General features: G+C 44.8%; 1 protein-coding gene across 12 annotated transcripts in view; it reads right to left on the bottom strand.

The window, feature by feature from the left end:
* Window positions 1-27398, bottom strand: part of Fbxw11 (F-box and WD repeat domain containing 11) — a 97136-nt gene that overhangs the window by 8056 nt on the left and 61682 nt on the right. For 4 of the 12 annotated variants that reach the window (XM_087571575.1, XM_087571579.1, XM_087571574.1 and 1 more), the window contains 7 exons: window positions 26808-26879; window positions 22155-22380; window positions 12846-13032; window positions 11352-11442; window positions 4382-4519; window positions 2349-2467; window positions 538-787 (listed from right to left, as the gene is read on the bottom strand). In XM_087571575.1, coding sequence (XP_087427701.1) covers window positions 538-787; window positions 2349-2467; window positions 4382-4519; window positions 11352-11442; window positions 12846-13032; window positions 22155-22380; window positions 26808-26879 — 1083 coding nt within the window. 12 annotated transcript variants of the gene reach the window in all.

The following is a 27398-nucleotide window of genomic DNA, read 5'->3' as shown; positions in this document are numbered from 1 at the left end:
GTGTGTGTGTGTGTGTGAACATGGATATGGGAATGAGAACTGAATTCCTTACACCCCGTGGGTTATCTCAGTCTACACCTGCATGTTTGTCTTCATCTGCCCAAATGAACTTCTTGAAGGCAGCGACGTGTCCTGTTCATCCTTCTTTCTCCAGCATCTAACCAGCACACAACAGCCAGCTCTCAGAAGTCAATAAACAAATCTAAGCTCCACATGCCCAGTGTGAGTCGTGTTTGTGAGCCTGAGACACCTACCCTAGAAAAGCATGCAGCTGGTGGTGTGACCGGTACAACACTCCTTACACTGGTACAAAGCACACTTGGGGCAACTACTATGGCATCGCATGAAATTGGCGCCTGGTCTCTACTGGGACCAGTGGCTTTTTCTTGCCTTGCCTGTGGCTCCAGAAGCATGCGGAATGGGAAGATCTCATGTGAATGCATAAAGGATAGAGCCTGCCACCCGGCATGAGCCACCTCCGCCTTCTCTGCTCTACGGGGATGGGACAGTCAGACTGAAGGCCGCAGACACACTCACTTTAATAGTCCTGTCTCCAGAGGCAGACACGATGTACTTATCATCAAAGTCTACTACATTGACAGCAGCACGGTGGCCAACCAGGACACGGCGTAAAGTGATATCAGTGGCAGAAGCCATGTCCCACACAGCGATGGAGCGGTCCTTGGAACAAGTCACCATCAGTCCGTTGCTGAAGCGTAAGTGCAGCACGGCTTCGTTGTGGTGGATGAGTGTGTTGAGAACTTCCCCCGTGTTCACATCCCAGACTCTGGAAGAGAACAGAAAGCTGTGAGAGTGAACGCCAGGGAAAGGTGAATGTGGGCTCGTGTCACTCTTGCTGTGCCGGGTGTGTGCTGTCAGCAGAACCCTGGCAGCAGCCTCCTTAATGCTGACAAACCTAAGGTGCTCTCAAGAAGAAGTTGAATCTGGCTCTGCACAGGTTTATCTCACACTCAGTAAGGAATTAACTCAGAGACGTCTTCAGGTTTGTACAGGTGACAAAGACAATCCCTCAGGACAGCAGGCTTTGAGTGAGAGTCTGTGACAACAGGAGTCTGACAGTTGGGGACCCCAAGGTGATCTCAAGCTTAAAGTTCCCACTGGCCTCTGGCATGCTTACATCTGAAAACTAAGCCATGGCATTTTATCAAAGCACTTTCTGTCTGACGCCTGAGACATGGCGTGTACAGGTATAGCGTCTCTAGAAAAAGCTCCAACATCCTAAAGGATACTGTCACGGACCAGAAGACAAGTCTGAAGGCTGAGCAGTGACCTGAGGCAGAAGCAGCACTCTAGAGGCCAAGCCAGGGCATGGGCAGCAGCTTTGCTGTGGGCAGGGTTGAACAGAGCCTGATTGTATGACACGAGAGAAGTAACCAAAGGGGACATCATAGAAGCCAGGGGTAGAATGAGCAACTATGCCATTTCCTCAATGTGCCTGTGAATGAGCAATCATCTCCCGGCATCTGAGTCACCTGAGAAGACCTGCTTCTTCTCCTCCTCCTTCCCTGTGGTTGCCCCAACCCACCCCCCAATCCAGCCAGATTTCACAACAGGATGCCCTTTTCTCTTTTGGATTTGGTCATTCTGCCTGCAAGCCTATCAGGCAAGGGGAGGTGTGCTTTCCCAGGAGTACAGGAGCAGATCTCAGTGACGGTCCTTTTTTATCTTTGATACCCAACTACCAGTCACAGCTCCCTTCTGCACTGATTTCTCCACTCTGCCCAGGGTTGACAACTAAGAACTAAAGCCCCCATCATTGCAGTGCCTACAAATACAGTCACAGGTCACCTAAACTCAGGGCTCAAAATGAGGGACTCCCAGGAAATTATTTAACTTCCTAGTTTTCTAAGGTACCAAGACAGATGAAAGTCAATGCCTGAAAGAACTAAAGCAGATATCTGTAATCAAAATGTGTCATCCCTAGCTCTCAGAGCTCACTTTCCCAAGGGTCTGCAAACAGCCTGATTCTCTCCGTTCCCACACCCTTCGCACTTCAACAACTGCTGACTTCTTCCCCTGTGCTCTGCTGGCAGGCTCCTGAGAACAGGAGGGAAGTTAACAAAAGGCAGTGTGATTTACAGGAAAGCATACTACTGCCACCTCTATATAACATGGCAAGAGGAGCAGGACACATCCAAAACAGCCTTCTGCTCTATCTGCTTAGCATAACTCCACCAAAAAGAACCTAGATACATGGTAAGTTAAAAAAACATGGCTAGAACCACAGGTGTGGATATGTATGTATGTGCAAATCTCTGAAAAGGTATGCATCCCTGTCTCCTCAGGTCTTTGTCTTTGAGATCTGAGAACAGAGTTAGAGCACTCACCTCACTGTAGAGTCTGAAGAACCAGTTACAATGACTCGTTCATCATACTGGAGGCAGAGGACAGAGCCCGTGTGTCCCGTTAGCACTTTCAAACATTCCAAGCTGCTTTTATCCCAGATCTATAGAGACAAGATCAAGCACAGCAGCAACTTAGTGCACACACTCACACAAGGATCCCCATGCACCCTGCATTCTGAATCATCAAGAAACACATGAGTGTAAGAAACAAGATGAGTCTCAAACAGGAAGTCACAAGAAGAGCAGGAAAAGCTTTCCTTACTATGTAAGCAGCCCTTAGCTACTGTGCTGGTTCAATCAGCAGCTTGACGAAGTGAGTTTAATAAAAATCTGGATAGTCATCTTACTCTCTAGTAAATAATATGACAGCCTCTATGAGGATCGTTTAAAAATGCATACCCCTGGGCTGGAGAGATGGCTCAGCGGTTAAGAGCACTGACTGCTCTTCCAGAGGTCCTGAGTTCAATTCCCAGCAACCACATGGTGGCTCACAACCATCTGAAATGGGGTCTGGTGCCCTCTTCTGGTGTGTCTGAAGACAGCTACAGTGTACTTATATATAATAAATAAATAAATCTTTAAAAAAAAAAAAATGCATACCCCTGGGGCTGGGGATTTAGCTCAGTGGTAGAGCGCTTACCTAGGAAGTGCAAGGCCCTGGGTTCGGTCCCCAGCTCCGAAAAAAAGAACCAAAAAAAAAAAAAAAAATGCATACCCCTTATAGTTTCAAAACTTTAAATATTGAGTGTGTGTTCCCTTAAAATCCCAAACAAAGTACCAAGAGTTCTTAATAAGAAAATGTTTTGGGGCTGGGGACTTAGCTCAGTGGTAGAGCGCTTACCTAGGAAGCGCAAGGCCCTGGGTTCGGTCCCCAGCTCCGAAAAAAAGAACCAAAAAAAAAAAAAAAAAAAAAAAAGAAAATGTTTTAACACAAAGTTAAACTAAGCACTTAAAAACTGAAACAAACACGGGTTAGGTGGTGACACATGGTGCTGGTTTCTGGAAAGGAAATGGAAGTAGAGCACTAGCTTCTTTCAGAGCCGAGCTCCTGTTTCCATCCTTACTCTTCAGAGCTCTATTTCTTCTTCCAGAACCGCACACACTGGATCCTCCATTGTGGGGGCCTTCTCAGCCTTGTTCTTTAACTCAGTAACATTCACTTAGAGCTCTCCATGTCTTTCTGGGGCTTGTCAGGCAAATTCTTTTCAATGCTGAAAAGTTATCCCACTCCCTGGACATGCTGCAGCTTGTCCATGCACCACTGCAGGACACCTGCTCATTCCCAGGCTGCCAAGTATGAATAAAGTTGCTGCAAATGTGTGCAGGTTTTGGGGTAGACTAAGTTTTTGACTCCTCTGACCAAATACTAAGAAATATAAGCCCTGGATCATATGATAAGAGTGTTTACTAAGAAACTGCCTTCCAAAGTAACTGGACCACTTTACATTTCCACAAGCAATGAATATGGGCTCTGCAGGATTCCTTACCTTCTCCCAGCACTGCACCCAATGACATGGAATGCTACCTCACAACAAGAAGTAATGAACTACTGCTAAACAAAGCAGGAGAGTGAGGTGAAATGTATCTGTATTGAGTATAAGAAGCCAGTTCAAAGTTTGTCACATGTTATATGGATACACTGATAGAATTGCTAGATTTTACACACACACACACACACACACACACACACACACACACACACACACACACACACGAGATGTGGTGGGAAGACCACTGGATTCACAGGTGTGAGGATGTCCTGAGGGAACAAGACAAGTGATTCTGAGGGAATATCATGAACAGAGAGGACCAAATATGAAGGTGTTCAGGAATAGGTGAGATGAGACAGGGGTCGGGGGTGGGACAGTGGGTGCTGGTTCTGGTTTCTTGTGCATCATGAGAGCTGCTGGTGCTGAGAACAGGTAAAAACCTATCAGCAGAAGCAGAGACTGCCACACACCAGTACCCTACGTCTGGGCATCTCTCTAAAATAACACACAGAATCAGTAACTCACCTTGATAGAGTTGTCTCGGAGGCCACTGATAATTTTGTCATCATCATATTGCAAACAGTAGACGCCCTTACTATTTTCAGAGCGGCACTGGATCCTCTGCAAGTTGTGCCGTCCACACCGCCAGTTGGATTCTATGGTCTGGAGAAAGGAGGCAAGGGTGGGTTGTGAGCCAACTGTCCCTTAGGTTTAACAGTCTGGTGTTGCATCCAAAAACAGACACCAGAGACCCTGACTTCGCTCTTTTCCCAGTAAAACACTAGGTAACAAGGTTTCTTCTTAAACCCTCCCTGCCCATGGCAGTTGTCATGGGATTTCCCATGAGTTCTGGATTAGATTAGACACAGCCTAGACAGAATTCAGTGTGTTTAAAGAACATCACTTGTACTTGCCCCCACAATACAAATAAACAGTAACTCACTGAATCACTCCCAAATACTTCCTGATCACTAAGCACTAACTGAAGAGTTGTCTGATCTCTGAGGCAAAGCCGGCCAGCCTTCCAGTCTTCCTTCTTTCCTCCCTCCCATTCTTATTTACAGTGGTTTCAGTCTGGCAGGAGCTTAAAATTAACAATGCAGTTCTCTGTGGAGTTGTGGCACTAGCACAATGCCACCAATGGCACTCTGGCCTGGGAACTACAGCCCAGTTCAATGAGGAAGTAGAATGTGTCCACCAGAAGGCCCCGCCTCAGGGAGGCGCTAGGAGAGACTATCCAGATTAAAAGGCGTCAGCCTCTGCCTAAGACTAGCTGCTCTGTCTCCTTAGCCTTTGGAGCTCGTAGACAAGAGGGAGAGCTGCCCACACTCGACTTCTGAGTCCAGGTTGAAAGAGGACTTGTGAGGAGCTCAAGTGCTTGCTGTCTGAAAAAGGTAAACCTAGGCTCTGTTCACAAAGGGGCCCAGTCACTGGGCCTCCTAGCACCCAGTAAGCCAAGTCCTCTGGTCTGAGGACTGCATATCCCAACTTTCTTAAAATGCTAACGTTCTCTGAGCACTCCCTAATGCTGCCCTATGCTTTGTACACTGTCATCCCTGACAATCCCTACAATACGGCACAGATCCCGAAGTCTATGGTATAGATCCTGTAGAACAATATAATTATGTACAACAGCATAATTATTACTCTGTTTTGCGATTTGCCTTTTTAAGGGCACTCCTTACTATGTAGCCAGTGCTGACTTTAAACTCTCAATCTTCTTGTCTCATTTAATTAAATGGCATATTATCTTCATATACCTATGCAATCCTCATATATACTTTAAATTATTTCTAGATGAGCTTTAATAATAAATATGATACAAATACTGGAGAATTTTTGAGATTTTGTTGTTGTTCATTTTGAAACAGGGTTTCTCTGTATAGCCTTGGCTGTCCTGGAACTCAGGGATCCACATACCTCTGGCTCCCAATTGCTGAGATTAAAGGTGTGGGCTACCATGCCCGACTCAAAATAAATGTTATATAAATACTTGTGATGCTAATAATATTTAGGGAATTACAACCAAAGGAGAGAGAAAAGATCTTGTCCATGTTCAGTACATTTGTAATGTTTCTAATTACTTTCCACTGTGGCAGGTGAGTCTGTGAAACCAGTTATACAGAGGACCAGCTGTATTTCTACCAGTTCTTCATCTAATGCTGAGTCATTTATACAGAGAAAGAAGCAGAGAGTTAGAGCTAGTCCTACCAATATCAATGCAAGTGTATTTAAAGGGCGAGTGTCTGTCCCTTGTGACCTCTGTGCTCAGCACAAGCCCTGGGCACATCTGGGTCCTCAGAGAGCCATCACTCAACAAGTGGGACAGTCAGCAGGCAGGATGGCACATGTACAACCCTGGGAGACAGCAGCAATATAGACAAGCTCTTTTGTGCACCTGCTACCATTAAGATTTCCTAGGCCAGGCAGGGTCTCTAGTGGCTGATACATGTCAAAGCCAGGAAAACTAACTAACTCATCCCACTGTACATCCATCCCTCACAGCAGGCATCAATTAGTCTCTATGGCAACTTTTAAAAGGAATCCAGAGCATAAAATCTTACTTAAACAAACCCATTGTTTAGAAACATCTAGAGAAATAGTGTATTTTTGGTAGTGGCTGGGCCATCTTAGCAAGCTAAACCCTCTAGGGAAATGCTGACTTAAGAAGCCAGATACACCGGTAAGGAGTCTATTCCTAGCCTATTAGTTCCCCATGCTCAGCTGCTGTCCTTTGAGAAGAACAGAGTTGATAGGAAGTGTGTGATCCATTTGAACACAAAGCACTGAACACACAGCATACCTTACTATACACCAGGCGTTGTTTTTAAATTGTATGGATACCTTGGGGCTTTACAGCAGTGTGAATCTAAAGTACTTTGTGAGCCGAAGAACTGAGAAAGCACATTTACATCACATGGAGTTACAGGAAAAACTGCTCTTCATTCAAATAAAGGAACTGAGAGGATGTCTTCTACATTTTCCTACTACTCATCAAGGTATCTTCTGGAAGAGAGCTGGCCATAATTTTTAACTGCACCTAACACACTGAGGACACAGAGAATGAATGAGGAGAGGAGCCAGGATGGCACCTCGTGGTCTCCATCTCCTGTGGTGGCCGAATCAGTTCTTGAAACGCCTGGATGAAGAAGAGTCAGTATCACGGCTGGGCTGTCCCATTTATCCTGAGCCTCAGACAGCTGTGAGAGCAAGGGCTTCTTTCCATGAGTGCCACCAGATGGCCCACTTGCCTTCCAGTCAGAAGAAAACCAGGTATGGCTGTATGGCTGAGCTTCTCCACATCCACAAGGTTCTTAACTTTCTAAGATATTTTTATATTTTAAGGAAAAGTTCAGAAGACTCTTGGTGAGTCGTGCTGGGAAGGCCCTACTTAGGGCAAGTTTTTCAATCTTTAGGTTCTTGAGTCCAAGGTAAGTATAGCTCACCAGAACCAACAGGAAGTCTCAAGGAGGCCATGCAGTCACCAAGGGCACTCCTGAGACTGCTTGTCTCTAGTTCTCCAGCCTCCCCCCCGCAACACACACACACACACACACACACACACACACACACAGAGAGAGAGAGAGAGAGAGAGAGAGAGAGAGAGAGAGAGAGAGAGCGCACTTGCTGATGACTATGCTTACCAAGAACACTACCACCATGTCCGACAACCTCAACTCTCACTCCAATTCTTCCTCTAAACCGGGTTTTCACAAAATGTCACCCTCAGGCCTGGCAGGCAGCCTTGGCCAGGGGTACAGCTGAGCATCAGCCTCTACCTCTATGAAGCTGGTCCCTGCTCCCTCAACTATCAGAGGACCACGGAAGATGAAACACGTGCTCAGCACCACCTATTGGGACACTGACAGAAGAGTGGGCTGTAATTAAAAGAGAGGGTTCTCCCCATCAGTGGACTGTGCTGGCCCGAGTCATTGCTGGCCGCTTGCACTTCATACAAGGACCATCAAGGTGCTCAGCTATCAGCCCAGCTCGGCGGCAGCGAGGCCCGTCTCATACGGGAGCCCTCTTTAACACCTGCCACGCCATCAGCCCAGCTCGGCGGCAGCGCTCCTGTAGAGGAAGGTTTCACGTGGTAGGGAACTTGTAAAATCGCCTTACCCTGTGCAAAATCTCAAAACACTGGGAGAGTAGCCATGATATACAGAGTATACAGCGGCATTTAAATTGGCAATAGAGTGAAAACAGATGTCTGAGTATGGAGGAATAACATTATTTTTAGAAGCCTAAACATAACTGAGTGGGTGGGCAAGTTTCAGCATTTTCTAGCATTTTTAGTTTCTATTCTGTTAATATCGTTTGCAAACCACAAAAAAAGCTTTCCACTTTCCTTGAATGAAATGTGGTTTATTAAAAGGTGTGATACAACACACCGCCATTTTCCCCATGACCAGCTCCAAGGAGAGTGCTTCAAAGCCACTTACCCAGTAAATATACAGAGTCACTACTCTGGAATGGCAGACATTAGTTTGCTTGTAAGAGCAGCAGCCTTCCATCTGCAGAGGCATTGGGAGTGTGGGCGGACAGAGCCTGGGAGTCGGCAGTTTCATCTAACCAAGTCCCTGCGGTGAGTGGACACTGAGCCTTGAAAGTAGCACTGACAAGGATTCTAGACAGTGAGGGAGTGTGTGGCTGCCTCTTGACAGGACACGCCTCAGGTTTACCAGGAGTTCCTTTTCAATTTAGAGGCCTGCAAACCCTCCATGTGGCAAGAACACCCAGGAGGGAGGAACCTTTGCAGAAAGTTAAGAATGTGAACTCTTCTCCACAGACCGTGACTCTCACTTCCCCATTTTCTGAACAGCAGGAGCTAGCCACACAAAACCAGGTTGCCTATTTTTCCTTAAAATACAGTCAATTTCTGGTGGCTTGATGTGAAAGGCAAAGTTGGGAGAAGAACCTTTTCCTCTATGCTCATGATAGCCAAAGCTGAGAATGATGTACTTCAGCAAGCCATCAAGGAGAGCAGTGTCAAACAAGAGTGGGGGTCAAGGGAGAGCCGATCTGTGGAGTGTAAGGGAAGGGATAGTAGACTGGGGAGCTGTGCACAGGCGAGGGCAACGCTACCTTTTCCCTAACAGAACTAAAGCAAGGCCAAGGGATCTCATCTGAACAGTTAAGGAGCTGACTATCCACATTCTTAGAGGAAGACAAGTCTACTGGAATAAAACATGCCTTTCTCCTTCGCTTCCTGAACTTTCTACTTTGGAAATAGCAAACCACTAACTGTAAACCCAGGGCTAGACTGGCCTGAGCTAAAAGTCACCTCTCCTATGTAGCACATTCTAAAACTTCTTTTAGTCTCAGTGTCCCTTTGTGATATGATATGATATGGTATGATATATGATATGATATGAGATGAGATGAGATGATACGATATGGCATGATACAGACCTTGCAAAATTATTGCTTTTATATGTGTAAGTCCCCTCGCAGTTCATGGTAGACTACAGGAGTGACAATCGAGGTGCCTTGCAGGTGATATTTTCACCGCAGTCATCATGGACAAGCTCATCTGTGTGCCTCACAGATATGATCACAGAGAGAACTTCCACATTTATGCCTGCCCTGACAGAGCACAGCACACTCCTAAAGGGTCTTGTATGAAGAGCCAGAGTACGTGGTTGGTAGTGGGCTCTAGCACTCAGTAACTGTGTTTGTTAGAGTATATGGATGGCTGTGGACTGTGCCACTCAATAATGTGTCCGTTAGAGTGTGGGGGCTGCACCACTCACTGTGATCCAGGGTTAACAGTTTTACCTTGTCAGCCGTGTTTCCTAGATTTTCGGTGTGGAGTTGACCTACTTTCCAGGGTATCTAGACTACTGAATGAAAAGGTATGCTATACACTACTAAACAAAGTATCAAGTAAGTGTCCTATCAGTGGTACACTGTTTCTGTCACTATTACTATTAGTGAGTACACTGAAGTATAAGCGTCATCCCTCATACTAAGAAACTTAGCCACAAAAATTTGGAGGAGACTCTGTGGCCAGGCATTGGGTTTTCCCAAACCACACTGTAAGAACCACTGGGAAGACCACCATGATGCAGAGGTTTTGTGTCAAACTGTGTTTCCCCATGGCTCCATTTCCCGTCACATCTGCCTCCTCTGCTAGCTGTAAAGTATTTTTTCTGCCTGAGGAAATGGTTATGGTAAGTGCTGTCATCCTGTCAATTATAACGTAGTCATGACAACTAAATAAAATAATCTAAATCACCAAACCTCAATCTGATAAAGGTTCTCCAGAATTCCTGTTTATTAATGAGTGACTTTAAACAACACCCCCTCAGAAGGAACGCTGCATTGAGACCACTCATAAAGTAGGAGAGTCTGTCGACAGACTCTGCCAAAGAACAGAAGGGCATTTCTAAGATGTGCATGCACACAGTGTCTTGGTGCGCCAACCTAGAGCAGCCCCTTCCCTCCTGAAATACACAAGCCCTAACCTGTAATGGCGGTCTGCTCTATGTCGCCCACTAAGTCCTGCAGGACGTTAGTCCAAGTTCTGAACAATAAGTCAATTAATTCCTAAACTTTATGTGGCCATGGTTTAAAATTATTGAGCCCTCCCTAAAAGGTTAGTTTTTAAGTCGTTTTAGAGAGCATACACACAGATGTACCATTAATGGGATGGATCCATTAGTTCACATCTGCCTGAGAAGGAGCAGGGATGAACTCCACAAAAGCACATGGCTCTCCAGTAGGGAATTTTGGCATAATAACTTTTATGTTCATCACCTGGGGAAGAGGATTACTTCCCACTTTGGAAACTGGCTGCAACTTTATGGGAGATACAACACTGGCCATCGAAAGCTCACCTTCTCTGCCACAGAGGACACAGTGGAGAGATTAAGAACATACATGAAAGAGTTAATGAAGAAGTACCTGGGCGTGCCTATCCTGGTTTAAGGGAAAGGGCTTAATAATCAAAGTGAATTAGAGCACACCGACAATATCAAACATGGCTAACATCTCTTAGCAAAAGCACAGAGCTCTGCTGGTCACTGAAGTCAACTTCACAACGGCCCCAAAGCATAACCTGCTTCACAAAGCCCGTTTCATAACAGCTTAGAATAACCTGAGCCATTTTTATGAAAACTTATGCATGACCTAAGAGTAGACTCCATACATGCCTTCCAGAGATGACTCAAAAATACAAAAGTACATTCACCTAAAAAACTGGGCCTTGGATTGTAGAAAATTTATCAAATTAGAATACAGTTTATCTTGGATTAAGGTTTTAATTAACTGGCAGCCTTACAGAAGCATTCTGTGTTTTAGAGAAGTTGTGTTTCGATCAAAAGGTGAGTTCAGCTCTGAAGAGCAGCTACAGATTACACACTGTGACATTCATGTCCAAAACTCAACTTTTAAAAGTGCGAGTTCCATGAGTTTAGAACAAAAGGACTTTGAAACAATATAAAAAATTGAGAACAAGCCCCCAAGGGTGTGAGACAATTAAGTAAACAGTTACCTCTATGTCCTGGATAATCTTTGGGTATAATGATCTATAAAATGAGTTGGGAGGGCCATCTGTAGGTCTGTTTTTAAACAGGTACTGATCCCTGGCAAATGAAAACAAACACATGTTACGTTTTTGCATATAAGAGAAGGGATTTCACTTAAGCATCTTATGAGAACAGCCCGAGGTCCGTGTCTTTTCCTTGCACTACTGTCAACTGTCAAAGGGAGGGGCTCTAACAAGCTACAGTTCCCATGGTAGACACAATCTAGCTCTGGCATGACGCTGGTCTTTTGTCTTTCGAGTGCTGTCCGTCACACAGATAATTAAGCTCTCATTTTAGAGCTTTTTCCCCCTTAAACTTTATTTGTAAAAGCTTGCAAAAAAAAAAAAAAAAAACAACAACAACAACAATAGGACACAAGGAAATGAAGCAGTCGCAAAGTCTATACATTTTAATGAATGTCTTAAAAATTACAATAGGCATTCTGAAGCCATGAACTTCACACTAGACTTCACACTTTCAGGATCAAATATATCTTTATGTCTTATCCACTACGAAAAACGAAAACTCCATGCTAGAGTCACAATCAGGAGAACAATTAGCTTGCTATCCCTTTTCAAAATTCCTCATGCCCATTAGCCACACTCAGTCCTTCCTCCGCAGGACTGTGCCGTCCAGTGTGGAGTTCTGTCAGACTGCACCCACATGGAGAGTAAGTGCTAACGACGTCTGTGAATCGTCTTATTTCACATTACATTTCCCCCATATGGAAAATGCAGCGTCGCCCTCCATCTTCCCTTCTTGTGCCTGACTGTAACTCTCTATGCTGACTGAGCCGGATCACTGACAATGCAAGCTATCAAACTGCATCTAAGCTCATGGGCTTTCCTAGAAACCCCAGGGTGTGTTTCCACTCTTCCCCGTGCACAGCAGTAAACAGAGAAATGGCCTAACTCAGGCTGCTGGAATAGCTCAGTGACAGAGCAGTTGGTTCAATCCTAGCAATTACAAAACTAAGTAACATTACTAGACTCTCATATTTTCCTTTAACAATTTGTTTTATGTGTGGGGGTTTTGCTTGTGTATAAGTCTGTGCACCACATGTGTGCCTGCTCCCCATGGAGGCCAGAAGAGGGCATCAGATCCTCTGGAACTAGAGCACCAGACTGTTGTAAGCTACTAGGTAGGTGCTGGGAATTGAATCGAGGTCCTCTGAATGAACAGCCCATGTTAACCACTGATGGATTTCTCTAGCTCCAGCTCTCTTACCTGTCTATGATGGGAGGAAGCACACATTTAGAGCTTTAAAAAGATGAATGTGTCACCCACCTGAGGCCTTAAAACCTTTGTACCAACAAACCCGTGTCAGAGGAGGAGCCTCTAACAGCTTAGACTTTCATTTTCTTCCTTGTTGAAACAGACTACACATTCACAAGCATTTGCCTGAGTAATCAAGCTGACAGTACACCACAGGAACGTTTTCCAAACAAGCCCGTACTTACCAGCCTCTTCTTTCTGAGAGTCCCTTCCAGAGAGGGTCGGTGCGCACCATCCTCTCGATCAGCTTCTTCCAAAGCATCCCCTCGGAGATCACCCGCTGCCACTCTTTACACACCAGCTCTGCTGCACACAGAGACCTGGCATCCAGGTAGGAAAGAATGTTCTCTGCTATGTGATCTAAGCCTTGCTCTACAACACAGAAAATCAAGGGAAGGAGTGGGTAGGGCAGTGCACAGACCAGTCCTTACTCCAAAGGAAAAGGTAAGTAACTCTTTTTTTTTTTTTTTTTTGGTTCTTTTTTTTTTTTTTGGAGCTGGGGACCGAACCCAGGGCCTTGCGCTTCCTAGGTAAGCGCTCTACCACTGAGCTAAATCCCCAACCCCGGTAAGTAACTCTTAAGGCAGGCACAATAAGCACAAGCAAAGCGTGGAAAGGCTCAGGAACTGTCTTGCCATGACAGCTGCCCTGGGACAGCTCTGTCCTTGGAATTCTCAGAAGCCCCTCCCCATTTTTCTGCTGAACTTTAAAAGGCCAATGGTTCTCCAAAGTTACAGCCAAGGAACACAGAGGGAAAGCTCTTGGGCTGTGCTCTGTAGTGAAGCCAGAATGGGAACTCATGCTGTCTTGCTTCAAAACCTGTGCTTTTGCTCATATTGTGAACATGAGCAATAAACCACACTCCACCATGAACTCTTGACAGCCATGGGACCAAATGGCAAGACTGACCCATTTTTTAAAACATATGAAGATTTAAAAAGTGTTCAAGTCATGCTAGAGAGAAGGCTCAGAGGTTAAGAGCACTGCTCCAGAAGAGTAGTAATTCAATTCCCAGCATCCACATGGTGGCTCACAACCATCTGAAATGGGATCAGATGCCCTCTTCTGGTGTGTCTGAAGACAGCTACAGTGTACTCACATACATAAAATAAATAAATCTAAAAAACTGAAAGTAAAGAAAGGTAAGTGTTCATGTCAGTCTTCTAATCTCCTCTGACAAAGAACTGCTTTCTGTTCTGAGCAGATGGGTAAGAACCCTCAGAGCAATGTCCTGCTTCCTCACTCACTCCAGGACTTTGGGAAGAGCCTGCTCGATCTACAGACCTGAGGAACCCAGAGTGGAAGGACATAACCAACTCCCAAAAGTTGTTCTTTCACCTCCATAGAGTTGGGAGTGTTGTGGCACACACACACACACACACACACACGCACGCACAGGCACGCGTGCACACACACACAGGCACAGGCATGCGTGCACACACACACACAGGCACAGGCACGCGTGCACACACACACGCACACACGCACACACACACACACGCACACACGCACGCACACACACACACACACACACAGGCATGCGCACGCACACACACACACACATGGCAGAAATAAGAGGAAAATGCAAGGGCCTTGCAGAGAAGTTCACTCAAGGTCCAGCTCTGCCTGAGCTTTGCCATGGAAGAGCACCATGGGTAGCACTGTCACTGCCTGTTGCATTCCTTCTTGTACTTGTAGGTGTCGCTCTGTGGCTACAGAAAGCACTCCTCATCCCCAAGTGTGGAACATCCACATTCCATGTCCCAAGTTCAGTGTGCGCTGCTGGTCGCATGACGCAAACCAGACACTGAAACAACCCTGCCTCAGTAGCAGCGGCTGCTGCCTCCATCCCCTCCTCACAGAGTGTGGTCAAGAAAGGCTGACTGTGAGAATCGACACAAAATGACGCGTAAGGAATTCTGTCCACCCAGATGTGGTGGGCGCCCATGCCTGACATTTTAGTTGGAGGCGGGGATGTTTCACAAATGGAGATTGCCTTACTGTCTCAGAGTGACATGGTCACACTGCTGATGACAGCCCCAAGCCTTTCATATACTGATTCTATCCTGGACTGGATCTAAGACCCAGCTCCACCCGAGGCACCACTGCTATGCTGTTTACTTGAATTACCTTAGGGTCACACAATCAAAGACTGACCTCCTGCCCCTAAGGGCCATATCAGAGCAGGCTCCTGAGACGGTTACAAGTTAAAATAAATCCCATGTCCTTCTCCCCAGTTGCTATTAAAATGATTGATTCCCTTCAATTCTGACTTGCCCACCAGTGGGACAGGATCACAGCACTTCCTGCTTATCCCTACCGTAATTCAGCTTCAACATTTCCACGTGGCCCGGCCACTGCAGTCTCGAGAATTCTGGTTTTTAGCATCCAGAAAACGGATATTTCTCGGCAGACTACATAAGGAGCAGACCACCTTTACCCGCAGCTGACTACAAAGATGGGGAACGGGTCAGAACCAAGGACAGCACCCAGGACGGTGGCGCTCCCCTGCAGGCTATTCCTGATGACTCTGGTAATACTCCAGGGTCCCAAGACTCAGGTGCCAGCTCAGTGAGACATACAGACAATCCAGTCCACATCTGTCACTTCAGTCCCTAGGGACATGCGGACAGGCTCCCATGAAGACACTGCCGTCTGTAGCTCATTCTTCTGACCTTGACTTGGGAGGAGCCCACTGAGTCTGGCTCACTCTGGTACTTACTTACTAGTTGCTCTGCGTCCCTCCTAACATACACAATCCATGCTTTTTGGAGAAAAATTACAAAACACACATAAACAAATTAACTGCCAGCTCTAAAGCCCTTATCCAAGCGATCTTTCACACCCTGCATTCACCTGTTGGAAGATTATCCACCCTTCCTAATCTTTCCAGGTGCCAATTAACTTTTTTTAAATTAAGATGAGCTGAAGAATAATATCCAGCGTAACATATGCGTCCTATAAATGCCTCCTCGGTTCTTTTTTAAAAATATTTATTTATTTATTATATATAAGTACACTGTAGCTGTCTTCAGACACACCAGAAGAGGGCATCAGATCCCATTTACAGGTGGTTGTGATCCACCATATGGTTGCTGGGAATTGAACTCAGGACCTCTGGAGGAGCAGTCAGTGCTCTTAACCACTGAGCTATCTCTCCAGCCTGCCTTCCCAGTTCTTTTTTTTTTTTTTTTTTTGGTTCTTTTTTTTTCCCCCCCCCCGAAGCTGGGGACCGAACCCAGGGCCTTGCGCTTCCTAGGCAAGCGCTCTACCACTGAGCTAAATCCCCAACCCCGCATCCCCAGTTCTTAAAAGTTGGAGACTTGTCTGACAGTCTCCTCTGGGCACCATCAGGCAGGACTAAGAGCCCAGCTGCACCAATACTCAGTCACTTCTCAGAACTCCCCAGTTCTGAACAGCAGTCCCAGGCCCTGTCGCTACCCCACAAATTTGCTTGCAGGATTTCTAAATATATTCACATCTTTCTGGGCCACATTTTTTTTCCTTTACTGTTTAAGAGACAGAAAGACCAGAGTGGAGATAGACCATGCTGCCATCTCCAGCTCAGCATCCCTACATTCCTTGTAACTCCCTCCAGGTGGTTGGCTACTTGGCTTCAACTCTCCTTCTCTAGACAATCTGACACGATGTCCAATGGATTCTTGATACCATTCTCCAAAGCCCAGCCCCCTTCTGTGAGCCATATGTTCGCCTCTCCTACAGCTTCTGTGTGTAGTCACACAGGTCTGCCTCTCTCCACACCACAGCTACAACTACGGACTCAAATTACAGAATCTCTCAGCTGCCGAAAGCCGAGTCTATAACTTATCCAAATATAATCACATTAAAATCATGCTTGATCACATTCTCTAGCCACAGGGTGACACACTTGGTTCTTCTTGGATTTCTCCAAAGCTGGGGGCTCACAGACTTCCTCCCACACAGGATATTAACATGACTTTACATGACTCCCATGACTTCCGCCCCACTAACTGGATCCTCCTAATTGGTTATAAACATGCCCTTACCAATTCCCCCTTCAAATCCTCTATTCTTGGAAAGATGAAACAAATAGCAAGACATTAGAACATACATTAGAATGCCAGCTGCCTTTCCAGATCTCAGAGGCAGGATTCCCAAGACCTGTGAAGAACCAGGAGAAGAGCATTCAAACTTCTACTTTACCAACAAGCCAGAGCTTGCAACCATGAGACACTAAAGCCTTGGACTGGAATCAACTAGGATCACTGACTTTCAAAAGGACAGCAGCATTACAGATCCCTCACGCTTCTACTGATTCAACCTCTGGAGGGAGGCAGCCTAGGAATCCATCTCTTGGAAGTGCCACCAAATTGTGACAAATGAGGGATGACTGGTTTATAGCAAGGGCACCCTAGAAGTCTTGGATCTTTCTCCTTACTGATTGCTCACACGACTAAGCCATTAATAAATTTTTGCATAAGCAAATCCCTTACATATCTCTCCTTTCAAATGCCATGAGCTCATTTAAACAATGCCCTAGTGACACCTAAGGTTTCCTTTGGTTACTACTTTAAACTGTTAGTCTTACGGAAATGCAATGGCTGTCAAACCAGATAATCTGGCTTACATTTTGTTTCAGGCAAGCTGTGTGAGTGACCATGAGCAAATCTATTATCCTTTTTAATATCACTAGTCCATAACATAGGAACAATGTAAGTGCTGAAACAAGTTATCTCATACAATCTGCAAAGTAACTCTCCTAGGTAAGTGTTCTAAATATCCACATTTCATAGGGAAGGAATCTCTCCAGTCCGTTGGGAAGGCTAATTTAAAGGGAGATTTAAAGGGCCAGATATTTAACAGATATTCAATAAATGCCCTTAATCTTCTCCCCTTCCCCCTTTTCCCTCCCCTCAAATTTCCTAGGCTGATACGAATGTGAATGTTCATCCACAAAGAGACAATGCCCATCTCTGCTAGCAAAACCAGCTAACTCCCGTTCTATTAGCATGAGCCCACATTCTCAAAATGTTTTGAGGTGAGTAAGAATCAAATGCTCTATTTCAGGCTCTTTGATCCACTGAACACAGGATGCTTCAGCAGTCATACTGAAGAGCCACACGAATCTTGCAACTCTCTGGTTTCAAGTCCACTGAGGAAAAAGTGGTTATGGAACAAACACAAGGTGATCTTTAGCCAGGGCTGGAGGGCTTTGGGGTGTTAAACTAAGTATTTTCCTCTTATTACTCTATTATGCTGAGGGAACCCCCTCTCCAAGGCAACACGAGGACACATCACCACCTCAGCAGAATACAGCCCAACAGTGCACGCACATTTCTGAGAGTGCTGCTGGTGCTAACTGCAGACACCTCACGACAATCCAGAAAAATGTCAGCAATAAACTCAAACAATTAAAAGGCAGCGATTTCAAAGTTCAATGTATAAAAACTACTATATCAAAACAAACCTCTAATGTGTGATGTCAGCTCAATGTCCTTGGTGAGGCCAGCTTGGCACAGCTGCTTAGATTACACAGTAACTTCCAGTAGTTTAGAGACCTTCAAAGGGCAGCTGTAAAGAAACTCCCCCCAACCCCCACCTCTGCTGCTCCTTGCCTCATGAGTTACAGCTTTGGTTATAAAATCTACAGTTAAAAACCTTTTTAAAATAAAACAACCACCTACAACTGTAGTCTTTCCTGGTCTTGTGCGATTCCAAGGGCTAAAGGGGAAGTGACAATATGCATAGGTCACAACCCCCGCTACACTACCGTGAAAACCCAATGACCAAGTGAAAACCTTCTGAGCCACACCCACTAGGTGGTAGGCACACTGCAGACACACACTGTGCCTACATAGATGAGGATGGGTGGGCTACTGTGTGCAGCATCTGGGACTGAAGCCTTGGGGCTATCTAGTTCCAGCACTCCCACTTTCCTTTCTTGATGCTGGGTCTTTGGCCCTGTACCCAACCTGAAGTCTTGGCTCATTCCTGACCGTCCCTGTGACCTTTGATCTAGTTGTCATATTCATAGTCTTTAAAGGTTTTCTTACTTGGGAGCTAGACGAATGGATACAGCATGGTCAGGAAGCTAAGCATTCCGACCTTGTTAATTGCACAGACACCTCACCAAACTGATCAGCAAGACTTATCATCTTTTCTGAGGTACAATCTGCCTCTATTTTAAATGGTATAATTTTTCCCTTTAACAACAGTTCTTAGAAACCACAAACTTAGCCTGCAGAAATTGACATTGCAGACTAAACATTTACCATGATTTTTAGAAAAGCGTATCATAATTATCACTTTTTCCACTGAACCAAAAGGAGCCAGAGACCACAAACATTTTCCACTTTTCTTATACTGACAGGTACAATGTTCACAGTAAGCATTTTAAAAAAGCCAAGACTATAGAGCATTTTCTAGAATTAATGTTTTTCACAACCAAAAGTTTAAAATGATTGTCAATCTTAAAAGTAAAAATCCAAACTTCAGATAGTTACTGAATGACTGGACACTGAACTAGCAGAATGACTAAAAGTTTTCTACATCTCATCAAACCTACCGAAGTGCATACAGACTTCTCCTCCCCATAACGCACTGCCTGCTTAAGTCTGGGAGAAGAACTAATGCCAGGTTTAATCCAAGTCTACTAGTCACAAGCACAATCAGCTGGGCCAGCTTGTCCCTGGCTATTAGATTCTCATGTATGAAATATACTGACATATGTATATATGTTCAGATCAAATCCTGTTAAAACAAATAGCATTTTAACAGAAATATTTCCATGTCCCAGCCAACAGTCCATTCATTTCATATAACATTCAATACCACAAAATTCCACGTTAACAGAGATATGGACAATGCTTTACAATTCGCTGTAATGAAAACTGAATTGTATGCCATTATACTAACCATATTTATATACATAACACATGTTCATCTGTTCTGCCTCTTCTCCAGGGCTGTGTATACCCCAGAAAAGGCTGCGGGAAACTATCAGGGGAACTTCAACAGTGCCACCTTGTGGCCATTCTGTAAACATCAGGGGCAATCAATCGCCCACATCTAAACCATTTGGAAAGCAAATTAGAGAGAAGAAAATAAAACCAAAACAAGAGAGACAAACAATAAACGGATTTGCCGGAGAGAATGGAGGCTTGGCCTCATTAGTTAGTAGTCACTGGTGAGAAACAGTACAATCAGTGACTTGAAACACTTCCCTGGCCTTTCCTGGTACAGTACAATGTCAGGGCTCTGGAGTTCCAGCAATGTACAGAGAAGGTGCACACAAGAATCCATTCACCTACACCTTTCTCTCTCACAATGAAAGACCCCTCATCTCACCCTCTACAACTAAAAGTGAATTGAATTACTGTCCTGATTGGGTTTCTTTTCAACTTGACAGAAGCTAGAATTATGAAAGAAAGCAAACCGAGGATGCCGGGAGAACAAGGCAGTGGTCCTCGTGGTCTCTGCTTCAGCTCCTGCCCTGACTTCCCTCAATGGAGGCTGTAGGATGAGATAAAACCTTTCCTTTCTAAGTTGCTTCTGATCATGATGCTTAATCACAACAACAGACAGCAAACAAAGACAGTTATGATACATTTACTTAACATTTGTGATCAACTTAAGGACTCTCCCAGAGTAATCTTAACAGAGTGATTTCATCCTTTGTGCTAACTTTGAACCGATGTCTGCCCACCATCATTTTACAACAGCACATGACAAAGAAGCCATGTGACCCAATGGGAATATCATCTAACTTCTCTGACCCCTGTCATTATAATCTGCCTAACGAGAAACTGGACTAAGCAACTGAATGCTATAATTCTGGATGGAAAGGGTTCCTATTTGCTTTTGTAGACACACTCACCAGAAGACAACTAAGGAAAGACAGAACAACATTCTGGCAGAGTCAAGCCTTTATCAGCTAACTCTCAAGTATTCTTGTAGAAATACTAAGTGTAGAAAATAAACACACAATTCTGGAAGAGTGCAAAGACATTAGACGTTCCTGTCACTTGTAGCCCACACGTTCCAGGCTAGAACCACAGCTCCACCAGGTCCTGTGTGCTGTGAAAGAAAGCACCAACAGCCAAAACCCGCTGTCCCTTCCTCAGGCAGGGCTGCTGCAGTCGCACTGACCTATCTTGGGAGGTTCCTAGACCTGTGCTGGTGTGCGTGGCAGCAGTAAGTGCTGCGCTGACTGTTAAGGGAGAACCAGCATTCTCCTCAGGAGAAGTCAGAGCTCTACAACTTACCAACCAAACTGAGGAATGAAAGTCTTCTAAGTTGTTAAAACCCAAGTAGAGTGAAGTAAACACCTTCCATGAGAGTGAGGAGGACAGGTTCACAGGTCACCCAGCCCTATCATGATGTACCAACCATGACAGTACAGACAGCTGTGTCTGTGGGAGAGGTGGCACAGGCAGGAACACAGAGTTCTCTGTAGTTATTTTTTAAGACTTTGCTCAGGACTACAACTGTTGAAAATACAAATAAGACTTAACCAGAAAACTGCACCCGTGAGTGCATATGATGAGTGAGGACGGTGGGACTAAGGAGAAGACAGAGAAGCAGGAGAACAGATGGTAACAGGCTGGAGAGGGGCCCAGTGGTTATGAGCACTGCTCTTGCAAAGGACCCGGGTTGGTTCCCAGCAGACACACAGTGGTTCACAGCCACCTCTAACTCCAGTTCCAGAGTACCCAACATTCTTGTGACCTCCATGGGCACAAGGTAACACATGGCACACAGATATACATGCAGATAAACTCACATACATAAATAAGTTGAAACAAAAAAAGAAAGAAAAAAGGAAGCATTAACAAAGACAACAGTTTTTTCGGTTTCTTGGCCACTGCCTAAGGATCACTTCAGAAAGGGAACAATCTCAATCAACTCTTTGAGCCTTGCCAAGATCAGACTTAAGGAAAAGTAGGGGTGTGTGTGTGTGTGTGTGTGTGTGTGTGTGTGTTTGTGTGTGTGTGTGTGTGTGTGTGGTGTGTGTGTGTGTGTGTGGTGTGTGTGTGTGTGTGTGTGTGTGTGTGTGTGTGTTTATGTGCAGTGTGCATATTTTGTATGTCTCACCCTGGCTGACCTCAAAATAACACCCCCTATTTCAGCCTAACAAGTTTTGGGAGGACAGACATGAGTTGCCATGCCTATTTTAAAATTACATGCAAACTGCAGATTGTCTACACACCAAAATTAAAGTGTATCTTTAAAAGACAGAAAAGCAATTAAATAAAGCAACAGCATTGACTAATACGTGGCAAAACCAATCACAGACGTGGCCTGCGTTTTCTAGAAATTCATCTACTGTATTTTACTTTATGACACTTGAAGAAGGATTAAACTCTAAGTACAAACACAGTGGCTGTCCAGAAATGACGGCTCACAATGTACTCATTCTGCCACTCACTTCACAGGTCCCACTGAGCACTACCAGGTTCAAGGACTAGGAACTTCACTGCCCAGCAAGTGTGAGGAGAAGTGCAGTGACCTACCTGGTAAAGCGGTGATGAAGTCCCGCTGCAACATGGGCTTCAGGTAAGAGTTAATATGTCCATGCTGATAATGACACATTCGTGAGATAAGATGCTCCACAAATTCTACCTGATCTGATTCAGACCACTGGTCAAAGTACTTGATGCACAAGTCCTTTTCTTTCTGGTAGTTCCCCTCCGATGGCCTCTTTCTGGAGACAATCACAGATGACGTTCCATTACTTATCTGTTTTGGAAAAACAAAGAAACAATAATTAGCTAGAAAGATATTTAATCAATTTCATTAAAAATATCTTTTGTCCTATGGATTTAACTTTAAAATACCAATTTTAACCTAAGCCAAAATAAGTTCATTCATTACACAATTAAAATGTATTGAGGGTCCACAGCCTCAAATTAACAACCATAGTAATTACTAAAGTTGCAGCTGTCTCTAAAGCTAGCCGGTGTCTTAGCTAACCATTCCCCGGTGCGTGCTGTGCCACTTCTCTACCACTAGATAACTCATGTAGAGAGGATCAACTAACTGCCCGACTTGAGAAGTCAGCATCCAGTTGGCTAGTAGTAGTCTGTCTCCACTTCCTCAAAATCAAAAGTTACTGTCTCTCTTCTATTCTCAAGATATTTCCAAGACCTCAGGTAGACACCTGAAACCATGGACCCAAACACATTTTTTTGTCTATATATACATACATATATATACATATATGATAACGCAGAGCTTACTAATTATACATAGCAAAAATTACTGACAACAGAATTCATAAAATATACCACAATATGCACATATGTTCTCCCCACCTGTACGTCTGAACTTTTCATTTAGTATGTTCACACTGTAGCTGACCATAGGCAATATAAGCAAATACAACCAAGCAGGGTTAGGCTGATGTCCATAATGCTAATGGTTCTCACCCCTGAGCATAGGTTAGAGCAGCTGAGTGCCTGATAACACAGATTCTGAATCTGTCTGTCTGTCTGTCTGTCTGTCTGTCTGTCTGTCTGTCTGTCTGAGAGCCTCAGAATCTGTATTTTAAGTTCCCAAGTGCAGCCAAGTCTGCTAAAGAGAGAGAGCTGAGAGCCCCCATCTGTCTAAATAGAAGAGGGGTATAAATGTAAGTCCATTTAGAAAGCTTCATTTCCTAATAGTTTTGACCCTTCCATATTTGTTCTGATGGCTAATAACTGCTGCACAGACAGCTTAGGCTTTCCATCCTTTCTACTTCCTAGAAAATAATCCAAAATCCTGAAAGGTATTCATCTGGGCAGTTTTTATATGACCAGCATGGTCCTTCCAGCAATGCTCTCATCAGCTCCACCTACCCTTCCCTGCATAGCAGCATCATCTAACCTGACAGCAAATGAGACAACTTAGCCCGAGTTTGATTCCAGAAACCCACAAAATGCAAAGAGATCACTGACCCCAGTAAATTGTCCTGTGGCCTCCTTACTTACACTATAAAATGTATGCATATTAATTAATTAATTAATTAACTTTTTAGTTGAAACACAGGACTCTAGGTATAGTCCTGGGAGGTTCAATTCTAGAAACCTGCATGCACGCACACACAGGCATGCACAGGCACACAGACACAGACACAGACACACACACACAGACACACACACACACTGAGAGAGAGAGAGAGAGAGAGAGAGAGAGAGAGAGAGAGAGAGAGAGAGAAGAGGAGAGGAGAGGAGAGAAGGGGAGAGAAGGGGAGAGAAGGGGAGAGAAGGGGAGAGAAGGGGAGAGAAGGGGAGAGAAAGAGAAAAGAAAAAGCCATAGACACTACTTCTGGATGACAGCACCCAACAATCCAGAGGCTGGGAAGATGTGCATCAGATAAGGGCACTGGCTCTGCAAGCATGAGAACCTGAGTTCAAATCCCCAGAACCCACATAAAAATCCAGACATAGCCCAGACATAGTGGTGCACACTTTTAATCCCAGCAATTAGGAGATATAGACAGGTGGATCTCTGTGAGTTTGAGGCCAGGCTGGACTACAAACAGAGTTCCAGAACAGCCAGGGCTATTACATAGAGAAACCCTGTCTCAACACCCCCCCCCCCCACCGCCAGCCAAAAAAACATGCTCAGACATGGTTGCACATGCCTGTAACCCTAGCATGGGAGTGTGTAAACATGCAATCACAAGAGTTAGGCTGATTGGCCAAAAGAGCTGAAAATGCAAGGTAATAAGGCTGAGAACAACAGAAGACCATGTCCAGACACATCTGCATACTCACACCCCATACAAACCCAGTCACCATAACAGTAACAGTCCACATCCCTAGGCTAAAGCCACAACCATTATAATGCTAGGAAGTGCAGTACCTTCCTTTTGAGGCAGGGTGTCTCTAAGTGGCCCTGGCTGTCCTGGAACTCACTCTGTAGATCAGTGTGGTCAGATCCCCCTGCCTCTGTCTCCTGGGGTTGGAATTAAAGGCATGCACCACCACCTGGCCACATCTGTGTTTCGTTATAACCTTGAGAAGCCATCTGTCCTCTGATAGCCTACTTGCATGAAAGTAAGACCCCTAAGAGGTGAATTACAAATGTCCATTAATTCCATTAGAAACTTGTTTCCAACATCTTATATGGAATGAAGAGCTCTTTTTAAAAAGATTTATTTATTTCACGTATATGAGTATATCTGTATACATGAGTATATACATATATGTACACACACACATATGTTGTCTTCATGCACACTAGAAGAGGGCTCTGAATCCCATTTCAGATGGTTGTGAGCCACCATGTGGTTGCTGGGAATTGAACTCAGGACCTCTGGAAGAGCAATCAGTGCTCTTAACTACTGAGCCATCTCTCCAGCCCCGAAGAGCTCTTGTTAATAGTATGTTCTCATATTAAACTCGACTACTCAGCTAAAAAGAGAATCTCTGTAAACTTCAAAGAAACTTCCAACCTACCTTGACAAAAATCTTTTCAGTTTCATATCTCAAGTGAGTTTTTTTTGTCTATATTTATAGGCAAGGTTAGAAAGCACTCATCGTCCACTTAATTTACATTAACCATCTATTTCCAATTCTCCATGCCACCCCCAATTCCCAGAGAGGGATAATTCAATTTACATCTGTTACCACCAGAGGGCAACATTGAACAGGCATTCCAAAAGTTCAGTTTGTTGAAAAGATTCCCGTCTACTCGTCAATAGAAGAGCTTGAGACAAGGTAAATATTCTTTGCAGTGATAAATATCACCAGCAAATAAAAAAGAAGACATATAAGGATATCTTACATAAGACATCAAACATAAAAAGGTAAACTTAAAAGGAGATGTCAGTGTTATTTTAAGCATAACAGTATCACAATGTTATAACAGGAAAACAGAAGACTGCCTAGTTACCAGCAATTGGTAATGCAAATCACAACACATCTTTCTGCACAGAGGCACTGAGGTGTGGCTGTTACAATCCAGCTTTAAATACAGTGAAACTGGATTAACCATGGCAGCCCTGAAAACGATGGGAAGGACCAAAGGCGAGACGTGGAGTTTTACGGTGTTGTGAACACCATCACCAAATCAGGCTACACATCGGAATACCAACTGTGGAGGCTTACGGACTCCATGTACTTGCTCCTTCTACTCAACACCTGCTGACAACTTTCCAGAACGTCTGCTTTCACAACAGGTTAAACAGAACTGTGGCAATAATTCTGTGCACTGCTTCCTAGATCACAGTATTTTCACATCCACTCTCCCCCCTCTGACAGGCAAAATGTTATTATTTCATTCACCAATGAGTTTCCTGCTAAGCAACAAGAAGATGGACAGGTGAAGAAACCTGGGTGCTAAGGAGCTGGGAGCCACTGCAAGCTAAAGGGTCACAGTGAAGAGCAGTCCGTCGAGCCAGGGATATGGAAGGTCACGCATGTTCCTTTTACACACAGTGTTCAAAAAGACAAACAGACACATGTGTGCTTAGGAGCACATTTCCTGCTGCTATTCCAGCTCCCCGGTAGCCCAGACAAACCCTGTAGCCCTGCTGCTATTACTTCACCATGGTCTACACTTCACTTCCACAGTGTAGTCACATCTGCGCTAGTTTAACTAACCTAGTTTATAGTTTTCACATGGGCCCAGGTCACTTTTGTCTTCATTCTATATATGCTGTGCCTTTACTCATGTCCTCACGGAGGAGAGAAATGCTCACCAGCATGTTTAATGAAAACACTAAACCATGAAGGTCTGTGTTCCCCAGACCCTCACCACAATGCCTGGGAGGTCGGACAGGAAAGTAAGAGAGCCAGGGAGGAGCCGGAGAGGAAAGGGGACAGTGGCTCACAGAAGAGCAGTGAAGGAGGAGTGGGATACAAACAGAGAAGAGCATGTCTGAACTTGCTGCAGGACTGGCATGAGGTCTGCACTTGGCTAAAAGGCTCCACCATCCCCGGGATGGAGGATTTCCATGTGGTCTATCTTGGGTCACGGAGTTGGAATTTTGGAATACTGCCCCTTTGGAATATTACAGAAAACTCCAAAGTTCTTTACTAACATAAGGATACTTCCCAGAGGAAATGGTAGATAAGCAGGGTGGCTTCTGAATCTGACACCCTACACAAAACAGAGGCTGGCTCTGCTCTCGTGAGGACACAAGGAAAGGCAGAGCTTTATCTAGTCATCTGCCAGCTTACCATGCCTACCTGCCAAAGAGCACTTTTCTTTGGGGACTCGTCTTCATTTTGATCTTCCATAACTGAAGTGTTCTAAAGGGGGAAAAACAGGTTATTTGAATTATGCCAAGTTCTGCAAAACCTAGATGACTACAAGACATAAACTTTGAGTGTAGGGATGCAAACCCAGTAACTCTGGTTGCTGCTCACACACACCAAGCTGGGTCAGGAAGCTATACCCGGCTTTCCTAAGTCAATAGCAAGCATACAGTCTTCCCTTACGGAGCCTGTGCATGACTAAAGAACAGCTAACTTGTGGGGTGACCTTCATCGTCACTGCTGTTCTATGGCTCGTGTCAGAAGACTCAGAGGCTCACAAGTTCCCAATGGTTGCAAACAGTAGTGCATCCCACCCACCAGCAATTACAAGTGACAAGGCCCTTCAAGTGCCCTCCTCCTCCCCTCACTGCACAGCTGTTCTAGAGAACAGCCTTGCCATCTCCCCTAGCAAGAGTGGAAGGCTGCCCCAACCTCCTCCCTCAAGAAGAGGATGCTGTTAGTCACTAACAATCTGGCTTGCCTTTGGAATGTTTTCCTTCCATTTTTGTGTTT

Source organism: Rattus norvegicus, chromosome 10 (assembly GCF_021556685.1).
Source record: "Rattus norvegicus strain SHRSP/BbbUtx chromosome 10, alternate assembly SHRSP_T2T, whole genome shotgun sequence".
NCBI lineage: Eukaryota > Metazoa > Chordata > Mammalia > Rodentia > Muridae > Rattus > Rattus norvegicus.
This window is presented reverse-complemented; position numbering and strand designations above follow the sequence as displayed.